Below are 12,709 nucleotides of genomic sequence, written 5' to 3'. Positions count from 1 at the left end.
CTGTGTTTGTTCTGGCCATCAATTCAATCTTTTAGAGAGGAATGTCACCCTCTTGTGGTTGCGGTATTTTACATGATGTCAGATTCTGCAGTGCCAGTCTTGGAAAGGTTGTGGGAATGCTGCTTCAGGAGGAGTAGATATTATAACGCCCTTGTCATTTTAAAATACAATGTCCTTCCATTGCTACCTGAAGGGAGGAGCGCCCTCTGCTGGGCTTGAAGCCAACTCACTCCTGAAGGTCGTTGTTCTCCATTAATATATAAAGCTATCAGCCATGTACAGCAGGGGTTGTTCATGGTGACAGAAACTGACTTGACAACTGCAAGACGCAGCTGTATTCCACAGGCCGCCTCACTTGTGTGGAAATGTTTGATCTGTGTAATTGCCATTGCAGTAGGGGATGGGTAAGGTAAGGCAGGCCCATGTCAGGTGTGACAGGGTGTATGCTAATGACTGTTCTAAGAGGGATGAATGTCCATATTGAGCCATGTGACAGGGTTTTAGGACCCAGGGGAGCCTGTAGTGTGCCCTGCCCTCAAACATGTCCATATTTGTTAAGGGCAGAATCCAGGGCGCTTGATGGGGGTCAGTCTTACCTGGCAAGCAATTAATTCATTATTGATTAATGATCCCCAGGAGGGATGGTATTCAAACTGAGGCCTTTCAACATGTACTTGTGAGAGAGTGAGTACAACAATGGGAAGCCAGGTGGCTGCTGGGAAACTTTGAAAGGTAAGACGCGTATGTGGAAACAGAGGTTTGGTTTGGTTTATGCTTCTGTTTTGTTTGCATTGGGTAAGGGTCTAGCTCTCCCCAGGCAGTTAGGTTGCAAGGGTAACCAGTACTCACGTTTAGTTTGAGACTTTCAAGTCCAGCGTTTGTTTTGTTCCTTTCATTTTGTGAAATGCTTGCATTTAAAGGGCCAGTGGCCTTATTTAATAAATGCAATAATGAAATGATACTTTTGCTCTGCTATACCCTACAATGGAATACTGCTATCAACTCAAGACACTGTTGGCATTAAAATACAGCAATTAACATATTTTATCTTTAAAAGCCAAAAGACAGCATCTGTGTCTGAAACGAGGACTTTCCTGATTAAGATAATCTCCGGTGCACAGTGAATGAATACATTAGAAGCGGATCTGAAGTATATCTGCTGCTTTATAGCTTTTCCAAGGGCAAAGAACTATTTTTTTTGTATGGTAGCTGTGATCCTTGATTACACAGGATGCAGTCACTTTATTAACCAATCACAAGATAGGCTATCAGTATCTCAGGCCTCAGGTAGTTATCTTTGTGTTACATCCTCTGTATTTTCCTAACAGTAAACATTCTGAAGTGCTGAAGCCCATAAGTGAAGCCCAGTGTGCACTGGTGCCTGTGCAACACTAATATGCTTCCCCACCTCACCTGCAAATCATTGTTCCTGCTTCCAAGTTTAATTTTCCAGACTTTTCCATTTGACTCTCCATTTATCCTGCCCCCACGCTGTAGATTCACTGCCTGTACAGCAGGTATTCGGGTCCTACCTGAAACAGGAAATCCACTGAACTTGTGGTGTCAGGAGGGGATCCTAATACCTACTGCACAGGAAGTGTATCTATGGTGTGGTGGCAAGGTACTTGTGCTTCATTTAATGTAGAACTATAAACAATCAGTAACTGAAAGTCATTGGTCATAATCCAAGCCATCGGTGCATGGATTTGAATAGTCCAGCTTTTTATAAATGCTGGTGATTCCGATGGACTGTGACAGTGTCAAGTTAGCTTCAGCTGGGTTTGCCACCACACTGCAGAGTGAGTTTGTACTCTGACATACGAAGCTTCGGTTTCTGCTGTTTAGACCGCTTTGAGATACCAAGCCTCTGGACTTATTGCTTCTGTTATTGAAGAGTCTTAGAAATAATGATTTATCTTCTTTGTAGGGCACCTCCATTAACAACAACAGCAGCTGATTCTAGTGTTTAAGTGGGACATGCATGCCTTCACACTGTCAGCCTCTGGCTTAGTCACCAGTCTGGATCAATGCCTGCAATATCTGTGGTTTATGAGACGCTTGAAATTCTGAGGGCCTGGTTTCTTTCGCGTGGGCGTTTCTCTTTGTTGGAAAGGAGTCTCAGTGATTGAACTGGAATCAATGGTCCCATGTACGGTCTGGTTTATTTTCTTCTTTTTTAACTATACACTTTAACGATGGCATTTATTTAATCATTGCAAACCCGCTGAGTGCCTTTTCAGCAAGCTAAAATCATTAGGACAAGTGCATTAGTGTCGGTCCTGATGCCAGAAGAAATGAAGACCCTGTCAGCGATGAATAGCAAGCTCTTACTTTGAGCAGGTCTGTACTGAATATTAGCCTCTATTCAATTGAATAACCCAAAACTTCTGTGTTGGTAGCCAAAATAATGCACGGGTTATGACGTGAAAGTTTTTTTTTTTTTTTTTTTAATGTTCATTGGTAGTTTCTGTCTACAAAATGAGTTTATGCAATTTAAAAACAATGCATTGTGCGAAAGGTGTCTCCTATTATAAGATGTTGTTTTGCACAGAATGAGCAGGTAGAACGCAAACTGCACACAGTCTCCTGTACAATAGCACCCACACACACAAAGTATTAACTTGAATAACAAGACTGGAGCTACAGAGGGTAAAACAACGTTTTTATTCTATACAAATACAATACTGTACATAGAATCACAAACAGTGTTAGTTGCATAACTGCTGTATATACAAAGCAAACAAAATCCAAGCTGTTGGTCAAGTACAGACTGTCAGTAAGCTACAAACATGATTTTCCAGACTTCACTGCGTCAGTGCCAGTGTGAGCGGCAGCGTGTGCGCCAATCGTGTCAGAACATCGGGAAAGGACACTGGCTGTCCTGGGGGTGTTTCTGGCTTATTTTATTGGTAAGTTAGCTGTGTATTGAAATTTTTATAATTATTCGTTTGCTTTTATATGTCTGTGGTGTCTTTTCATTTGGCATTTCTCTCTGTATCCTTATTTTTCTTTTTTCTATTGTATTTGTCCTTATAAGAAACATTTTACATTTTTAATTTAGTATTTTTATATTTTGTTTAATTTCTGTAAGTCGCTTTGGATAAAAGCACCGCATTAATAATAATAATAATAATAATAATAATAATAATAATAATAATAATAATAATAATAATAATAATGTAGGTGTTGTAGGAATTCCTTTCAGTTTGGCAGCTCGCGCTGTGGTCGTGCTCTTTTGCAGGTGTTAATGAGCGCATATTTGCCGTAATAAACGGCAAATCAACTGCTTGAGCCCATTGTAAGACACTGTCACCAGTTATTATAAAAGGTATAAGACCCTTTTTAAAGCAGCCTCTACCTGTCACTCAGCATACTGCCACACAGACCACAGCGTGCCCAGCGTGATGCTGTACGCGAGCACCGCCACCAGGTAGACCCGGAACAGCAGCACGTCCAGAACATAGCCCACTTGCAACCACTCCTTGGCGATTTCTCGGTACTCGTCCCGTTTCTCCAGGTACTGGCGGATGGAGGAGATCTCGTGCAGGATGCTGTCCACGACCGGTGTGTTTTCTCTTAAAGGCAGAGCCATCCCCATGGGCTTCTCGCGGTGTTTGGGGTTCTCGCAACAAAAGAAGTTCAATTTAGCTGTCGAAACAAACAGAGTGTTAGAAGCAGACAATGCTGCAATCCCCGAGATGACCAGAGTGCTTTCCTGAGAGAGCGTGAGCGTGCCTCAAACCACCTCCACAGTCCCTGTTAACTGGCTGTTTAAAATCTGTACTGGCATATCTTTTGCACAGTGCACTGTGCAGATGTACAATGAAACAATCCAGTGAAATTGCTTGGTTACAGAGGGAATATTTGCACTTGGTCATCACTAGTAAACATGATCCAAAGTGTGCGTTTAGCTGTATATGCACCGTTGAGGATATATTTACATGGCTATTTATGTAGTGGCTGCGTCATAAATTAATGGCTAGCTGTGCTCCGATTGGCTAAATCAACCACGAGTTTTGTTTCAAGTGAAATTCCTCTCTACTGCTGATTCTAGACACCCCTATCTTGCCTAGAATGAGATCATTTGAGCTGCATGTGTAATTAGTAGAACACCGTGAAAGCGCTTCCCCTGTTGAACATTTCATTTATAGCTCTAACATCTGTGCTGTTGTTTTCATGTACCGGTGCTTGTCAGAGGTGGGTTCACTTGAGGTAAGAGATGGAATTCCTACCTGAATTGATATTGTTCTCCTTGTACTGGGTCACATCTACCTCTTTGGGGTGCAGGGGTCCAAACTTGTGCTTGTTGCGAATGCAGAACAGTGCAGTGGCTCTCTCCAACACCAGGTATTTCACCCACTCTGGGACGCGAGGCTGCAGATCTTGCTTATGCACCAGACGAACGATCAGTATGGTCTCCGTCAGACTGATCACCAGAAGGGCCATGCACACTACAAAATACACCCCTGCAAAGCAATGAGGCACAAAACCAAACCTGAAATTGCTGCACTTGATTCTGTATTAATGCAAAGATTCTAGAACATCCTTGACACTTCCCTCTGGAACACTGAAAACAATCCAACAATACAGAAATGTAATTGCAGGCACAGACCAGTTTTTACAAAAAAATATATATATATAGTCTAACCTTAAAATTAACAGAAAAATGTCCTTTCTTAAACTAAATATGATTTTTAATATACTATATAAATTGACAACAGTGCAGTTAATACTAAGAAAAGTTTTTTTTTTTGTTAATTAAGGACATCTGTATAATAATATTTTTTTTTAAATCAAGCCATTTAACCAAGTAACCCTAAACAGCTTTACTATCCTGATTAAACAAAACAGTAAAGGTGTTTTAAACCAAAGTCTAGCTCGAACCTTCATCAGTTCAAAAGCTACTTCACACAAAGCCCAGGTTCCCTTCCGGTTCACTCTGCCCATCTCTTGCTGTTTAGAGACCTCCCTTATTCCCAGCACTCTGTTATCGGAAAGATTTCACTGCACAGCTGTACCCATCACTGCGCTGCACCCTTCACTAGCTGTACCTATGAGGGGGGTCCCGATGGCAGTAGCTGGCAGGGTGTCGGACACGATAATGAGGAAGACAGAGTAGCCCAGCAGCAGGGTGATTTTAAAGGAGACTCTCTCTCCACTGTCAGGGGGCAGGAAGAACCCCACAATATCCATCACCATCAGAAAAATACTAGGGAGCAGTAAGCTTACAGTGTAAAACAAGGGTCTCCGTCTGATCACCACCTGGAACAGAAACACAGCATCTCAAATCAGAGAACAGCCAGGGCCAAAGCATCACAGGCAATCCGTTATACTCAACAGCAACATTGTAACGCTGTGAGGGAAACTAAATACACCTTGCCAAAATGAAAAGGGGGGGGGTTGTGTTTTTTTTTGTTTTTTTTGATGTACACAAACGTTTCAAATGATTTAAAAAAAAAAACAAACAAAAAAAATTATTTCAGGTTTTTTCAGACAAAATCTCTTCCACAGCTGCTTAGAAAGAAAAGTACTGTGTCTGTTTTTTCAGTAGCTGAAAAACGGCTTTTGTCCAAAACGCCCTGAAATAAGTTATTTTTTAAAATAATTTAGACCTTTTGTGTACATCCAATGAACATAAAAAAAATGTTGCACCCTGCAGTTACACCTCCTTTTAAACCTGTAAACAATATCACTTGATTGACAGAAAAAAACAACCATCACAAAAAGTCAGTATGACCTTTGAATAAGGAGGTCACCCCTGCATTCTTGTCAATCAGTTAGCAATACTTCTTAAACCAGGTGTATTTAAACCTCTCTTTGCTGCCGTGCTTTGAGTTCAGCTCTCCCCTCGCCTCCAACTCAAGGTGTGTTGGCAGTGGAACTTCAAGATGCAGTGTAAGTGCCATTAGCCCTGTGGTAAGACAACGTGTCGTCAGGCACAAGCCCACATGCTGGCCGCACTCACAGAGAACTTCATTTCAGCGTAGTGGTCGTTGCCATCAATACTGAAGTCAGAGTAAGCAGACAGGACATGGAGCAGTTCCCACTCTCCCTGGTTCATGAAAACACTTTTATCAAACATCACCTCCTCTGGGGATCTCAACAGGGAGATGTTGATGTCCTTAACTGCATGGGAAGGAAAGAGCATCAGATCAGTGTTAGAGCTCAGGACTTTCATACATACTAGCACTGCGCAATGACCTCAAAAGAGCACATGCAACAAACTACAGCTAGGGCCAAAAGTGTCGCATCACCCTGCAGAATTAATTAATTTAGCTTCATAAAGCCGGATGAACCCTGCTGAATGATGGTACGTTAACATATTGAATTACACACCGCTTTGTAGTTTTCCACATACTTAATGAAAAACTGACACAAATTGATGTTTCGAAATCAAACATGAAATATTGTTCTGCTATTATGGCTGCCGGTAGACTTTTGCCATATAATTTCTTTGATTACATAATGCTAAATAAAAAATATAAATGATGTTCATGTAGTTTTAAATTATGTATCAATCCAAAAAATTCTAGCTGATGGAAAACATTTGTCAGGGGAGGCTGAGGTAATGTGAGGCCAGGTTCTTACTCGTGTGGAGCCAGCTCATGAAAGTGAGGGGGCAGGTCTGCACGTCGAAAGGGAAGTTGTATATATCCAGGCTGCAGGCAGTGACCACCTGGATCGGCTTGTAGTTCCGAACTTCTCCGTCATTCCCCACGTAAACATACGGGATATCAGGGGACTTCCCCACATCAACACTGGAAAAAAAAAATATTAAAAAATCCACAAAAAACAAAGGGCTGCTTATTACAGCTTTTCATAGCTATCAAACACCCCTAAAATAAAAAATAAAACACAGCGGAGAATACGCTTCTTGTGTTCACTAGCCCATCGTCCTCGGTGCAGCTAAAGGTGTTTTGCTGCAGTGCGTTCTGGTGGCTTTTTCATGTTGACGATGGTTCTTATTTTGTATTGGCAGTCATGGCGGAGGATGACTGATGTGTCACTGATATGCTTGTTAAGACCAACAGTAAGCAAGGTTTTAAAATCTATTTTCTTATGAACACTGGCAATATTATCCCCTCCCACCCCTCCCCTATCTGTTTACTGTGAGTCCCAGCTGTGCTGTTATTTGATTTGAGCAGTCATTGACTTTTTCTGACAGTTCCAGAAAGAGCTTTTCAGTTAACTTTTTTTGGACAGTTAAAAAAATAACAGCCTTAAAAATAATTTGATTATCTTAAAATAAAAAAGCCTAAAAATTCACACAAAAAAACAGGAATAAATAAACATAGAATTAAACCTGGCACCATTAAAATCAGTAAAATTGCATAAAAATGACCCAACATACTTACAACTCGTTGATGAGTATATCTGGCACCCACAGATTGCTAGTCAGGATAGAGGTCTGCTTGACATCGTCAAACTCCTTCGGATCCCAGACTAGGAATTCATCTTTCCATTGCTGTGCAGGTATAAGGAATATTATTCCACTTATAAATGTGGTGCTCATGTAAAGTGTACAGTTGTATTTAAAAGCACATACAGTAAAAACAGAAGAAAATGTTGGGAACAAAAAGAGGTTGTTCTATGCTTATTATTAATTAATTGAATTATTATTAATTGAATTAGCCTGGCTGCCCACCTCTGTTCTTTCTTAGTGCTATATTACAACACCAGATATTATATGTTTGTAAATATATTTGTATATCTCCTTTGTGTGTGTGTGTGTGTCAGATGGATTTTGCGATACCATGGTTAACACCCCCATAGCTTCAAACACTGAGCTATTGGGTTGTACTTCTCGTTTCAGCAGGAAGTCTTTGTAATGTCTTTTTTTGTTCTGTGCTATGGCCAGGTTAGATGAATGAAATCTCCTCTTGTGGTGCATGCTTTGTGTCTGCTTGGAAAGGAGATCATTTGAATGGATTCCAGTGCAGCTTATTAGATCAATCACCCTTCCATCTATATATATATATATAAATAATACAGAGCCATGTGCTATTCAGTTGAAATTTGAGCACACACCTGCCGGTACCAAATGTAGGTTGTTAGAACTTGATTTTTCTCATCCTGTAGTCAAAAACAAGACAAAGAAAAGGATGCAGTCATGAGTAAAGGTTTAAAATGCATAATGTTAGCAGGATTAAAAGGTATCAAATGATGTGATCTGTTAATAACAATATATATATATATATATTATATATATATATATATATATATATATATATATATATATATATATATACAGTAAGTACACAGTTAATTCTTGCTGTTGTCTGCATGTATCTTCTACAGTTGTCCATTACCAAATCACTGGGATACCTGGTCGTTTTTAGTATTTTTTATTTTAACAAAACGTAAAGTTTAATTTTTGTACAGTATAAAATGTAATTGATTTCATCAAGACATCAACAGACTTTTAAAGAACACTCCTGGAGATTCTTAGAGTCAGTTATTTGCAGTAAAATGATATGCTAAATAGTTATCAGGCCATTTATAAACATTGATAACACTTTACATTAAGAGTCTGTCATTACTGTGTATTTACATGGTAGTTGCTTAGTAAATACATGACTACTTTCACATCATTACAATGTTATTGTGCACGTAACGTATACATCATATATGCAAGGACACGCTTATATGAGAATACAATGCAATATCGTGCAAAAAGATTTACACATTACGAACATTGTATCTATGTATGATAACATTGTAATTATGTGTAAGTAACATTTATTTACTAAATAACTATGTAAACACACCAGTAATTAGAGACACAATATAGAATATTACCAAAGCATCTGTGCTAATGAGGACTTGAAAGGCTTTGAGAATGTAGCCCTCAAAACTAAAAACAAACGTGCGGCCCCTTACCACACTTAGAATAGCGTAGACCATTAAATCAATGGAGACCGTGGTGGGGGTTCTCCAGTCGCGTACAGGGCGCACCCCCCTCTTGTAACCAGTCAACAGATAATCGGCGAGACGAACCAAGGTGGAATTCGCAAAGCGGCTGGGGTTACTTGTGAATCTGCGGGTTGCTGTGAGAAGGGAAACAAAGCCATCTGTGCAGTGTGCTTGTGACTATACTTTATTATGGATACAAAGTCCAAATACAACCACCAAATCGTGTAGGTAAAAATTAATTATACCTTATGAAGTCGCGGATTGGAAATGTGTGTACAGCAACTCTTAACCGCAGAGTACAGATCTAGCTCTACATTAAACTAAAATATGAATAAGAACTGGACATGTGTATTTCTCACTTTCAAATGCCAAGGTTCGTAACCGAATACTGATTTCTGTAATGCAAATGAAGCCGGCCATGCTGAACAGTAACACAATGCAGAGAGGGCAGTGCCGTCACACCGAAAGTCACTTCACTTTGTATTTTACACTTATTGACCAGTAGCTTAGAAATGGGTTACAATATATTAGCTATCCATTAAAAAAATAATAAAAAAAAAACATCAGAATAAAAGTTTAAATAAAGCAATAGATCGTTTTTGCAGCTTCTGCCTTGTCATTGTTATATATATATATATATATATATATATATATATATATATATATATATATATATGTTATTGCTGCACACACAGAGGATACAAATGCATGACAATCAAGTATATTCAACACATAAGCAAATATACATCATAGGATTAAATGTGTTGAGTCAAAAATTAAACCTCAGTTGTAATACTGAACAGCGTAATTTGGATGATATGTAACAGATAGAATTGTGTATCAATGAGATTTAAACTTGCAATCCAGAAATGCATTGTGCATTTTTAATAATAATAATAATAATAATAATAATAATAATAATAATAATAATAATAATAATAATACCTTCACTTGTTGTCGCTGTGCTGAGCACTAGCAGGCAGAGCGCTATCCAGAGTGCTGAAGAGCTCATTTTGCGTTGGACGGGATGGTTTGCAGTCTGGTTGCTGTTAATGCGTTGTCTCATGTAAACGACAGCAACCTGCCAGCATGTCTTCATTGGAGTGCCCCCAAACACAACTACAGCCTGTCGGGTTGAGCTCGCGTAGCACTTTCCACTTTTAAAACAATTAATGAATCTCGTAATCAAGCCCTCCTGCCTCGGCTTTCAGGTTAGACAGTTAATGCACGCGTGGTTTGTTTATGCCGATGTACTGAGCCCCATCGTCATTTGCTGGTCCAGAAGAACAGATGCGAGTTTCGTGAATGATAACGATACAGTCCCGAGTGAAACAAACGACTCCCAGTTGCTCTTGAAATTATAGACGCGGACCTTCGATACGTTTTCTCTTTTATCTGTTTAATTCAATTAGTTATAGTTTCTTCATTTGTTTACCTTGCACAACAGATTTTAAGGTTTGTCGTAGTGTTAAATGTTTATTTCTTCCGTGGGTATTGTATATTCCCATTGGCTATGTAACATAACACGACTTTCTCAGTTTAAAAATACAAGCCATTTAAATACGCACAACACACTTCAAATAAAACAATAACCAGTCCCCAATTAGACAAGAAAACTTTCATTATGAATTCTAACGATTCAAGCACTGTATTCAAAATCCACTTTAAACAGGTGTAAGTCAATCTAATAAAACCCTGTATGAACTAACATTGCATGAATTTGATGGAAACATATAGGACTATTCGTGATTAATGTTGGGGTTAAATATTAATTATTGTTTGCGTCATTCTAATTAATTCAATAGTAAATCATAAAAATTGCATTTTTTTTAATAAGACAGGTATATAATATTTCATTTATATTTTATATTTAATATTTAATTAAGAATCTATAACTCCGATACAGATGAGAAATTATTTAATTTCTAACCTGTTGTTTTTATTAGGCTGTGATCTAGAATTTAAAGACCAATAAAATGATAGCGAATGTATCATCCTTGCTGGCTTAATGCACAGAATTGACGGCGCTTTTAAAGCAAACGAGGGGAAATTGATGGTAAATCATTCTAACAGCTCTGAAAGCCATTTAAAAAAGAGTAGCCAGATCTGGAGCTGTATTTCTGTCCTCGTAGTAAACTGTAATACGGGTTTAAATATGATACACAATCAATACTTTTACTCAACTTCATGGCGCTTAGGCCAATAATAAGATTACAGAAGCACAAGCCGTGTTGCATTACATGGGCTAAATATTTATCACATCTTACCCTCTGGACTACAGTTTCTCCCTGGAATCTGCCTAACAGATGCAGTCGGAGGCAATGAAAGCCCACAGTAATTGAAGCACAGCGTTTCTGCAAGACAGTAATGACATTACCTTGAAACAAAAACCCAGCATGCCTTCAGAGCATCGCTGAGATTAGTTCAGTCTCTTGATTGATTCGGCTGACTCCATGACATTTGTGGCAGGGAAATAAAAAAACGTCTAAATGTTACCAAATTGAATTTATCAATTTTATTAGTTGACGGGAAGTATCTCTTGGTGTAATTGAGAAACACATAATTGATAATAATTTGCAAGGATATTGAGTTGTCGAAACGGTAATAAAGGTTGTGAAATATTGCTACATCCAATCGCTGACCTTTTTGAACTTTGCTTTAATTTCCCTTTCCTTAAATCAACTTCAGCTGGTAGAACACCCACTTACTAATGGACAGTGCCAGACTAGAAGTTTTGTATCGAAGAATGAACAACAGAGAGGGTCGGCTCTTAAAGATGCATGCTGTACACAAGTGCTGTTCACTAGTCTAATCCTAGTGTTTCTATTGAACAGGCATGGGAGTTTTACTATTGAGAACAACAGTAGGACAACACACTACACTCTAGTACTGAGGTGTAGACAGCGCTTTCAAAACTGAAAATCGCATTTCAACTTCCGCCTTTTTTGGTTGCAAGCATTTCTAAACAACGTTACGTTGTACAACACCTCAAACTGTAAATCGAATAAAGTTTCCTGGTGTAAGAACAAAATAGATAATGACCCCATGCAGTGAAACACATTCCTGCTGTGCAGCCTGAAAGCTGAGGGAACACAAAGGAGCTTTGTGGCTTGGAACTTGGTTTCAGGAGACAACCAGGGGAAACTTGAGGTTTGACACAACAAAGTTGCCTCAAGCTAGATCTTCTGGTCTCTTGGAGCCAGGTTTCAAGCCACTGTCCTTGAAAAAGTGGGTTCATGTTCCCTCGTGTTTCCCATGGCCTGGGAACTAAAAATGAGGTTCAGATCCTAAATATTCTGACTTCTAAATGATTTCTTGTAAAGAGGTCCTACATTGTGAAGTCTACAAGCTTTCATCACCTAAACTGTGCTGCATTAGTGGGCGGTTTTGTGATGTTGGCTTTTCTGGGCTAAGTGGTAACCACCAAATGAATTGAACTTGGTTTGAATCTCAAACCTTCAACGTGTTGTTTTTTGTAAGTCACTCCTACTGTTTAGTAGTGATATGAGAGATTAACAAACTCATTTACAGTTGAGAAATTGTGTTCTTGCCAATGACACTATGGTGTTGCAGGTTTAGAAGCAAATTGACCCTTTTGTGAACAGGATACAATCTCATAACTCAATATAAATGATAATGAATAGTTATGCTATGGAGCACAAATCGATAGGGATTTGAATGGGAAGTGTTTTTACAAAAATAATGAAAGGGGAAGAAAACCGAACAAGAAAAAAAAAAACCTTCAAGGCTGAGATAAAAATTTCTAATGCGAATTAAGCCTGTCCAATTCTGATAA

The 12,709-nt window shown here is 38.9% G+C and overlaps 1 protein-coding gene across 1 annotated transcript; it reads right to left on the bottom strand.

Moving 5' to 3' along the window:
* Positions 1–3,197: 3,197 nt before the first annotated feature.
* htr3a (5-hydroxytryptamine (serotonin) receptor 3A) lies at positions 3,198–9,333 on the bottom strand. Its single transcript, XM_041234865.1, has 9 exons — positions 9,273–9,333; positions 8,881–9,047; positions 8,029–8,073; positions 7,356–7,465; positions 6,589–6,758; positions 5,966–6,126; positions 5,052–5,262; positions 4,233–4,466; positions 3,198–3,648 (listed from the first exon to the last, which is right to left on the bottom strand). The coding sequence occupies exons 1-9, from the start codon at positions 9,331–9,333 to the stop codon at positions 3,362–3,364; spliced, it is 1,446 nt and encodes a 481-aa protein (XP_041090799.1). The 3' UTR covers positions 3,198–3,361.
* Between the last annotated feature and the right edge of the window lie 3,376 nt (positions 9,334–12,709).

This window comes from Polyodon spathula, chromosome 36, assembly GCF_017654505.1.
Source record: "Polyodon spathula isolate WHYD16114869_AA chromosome 36, ASM1765450v1, whole genome shotgun sequence".
Taxonomy (NCBI): domain Eukaryota; kingdom Metazoa; phylum Chordata; class Actinopteri; order Acipenseriformes; family Polyodontidae; genus Polyodon; species Polyodon spathula.
The sequence above is the reverse complement of the archived record's forward strand: the minus strand, read 5'-3'. Positions and strand labels throughout refer to the sequence as shown.

Excerpts from the sequence above, each read along its gene's own strand:
- htr3a (XM_041234865.1), bottom strand. The coding sequence starts at position 9,333 with ATGGCCGGCTTCATTTGCATTACAGAAATCAGTATTCGGTTACGAACC. Across the intron at positions 9,048-9,272 it reads ACGAACCTTGGCATTTGAAA|CAACCCGCAGATTCACAAGT; the intron begins GTGAGAAATACA and ends CCCTTCTCACAG. Across the intron at positions 5,263-5,965 it reads ACGCTGAAATGAAGTTCTCT|GTGGTGATCAGACGGAGACC; the intron begins GTGAGTGCGGCC and ends TTTCTGTTCCAG.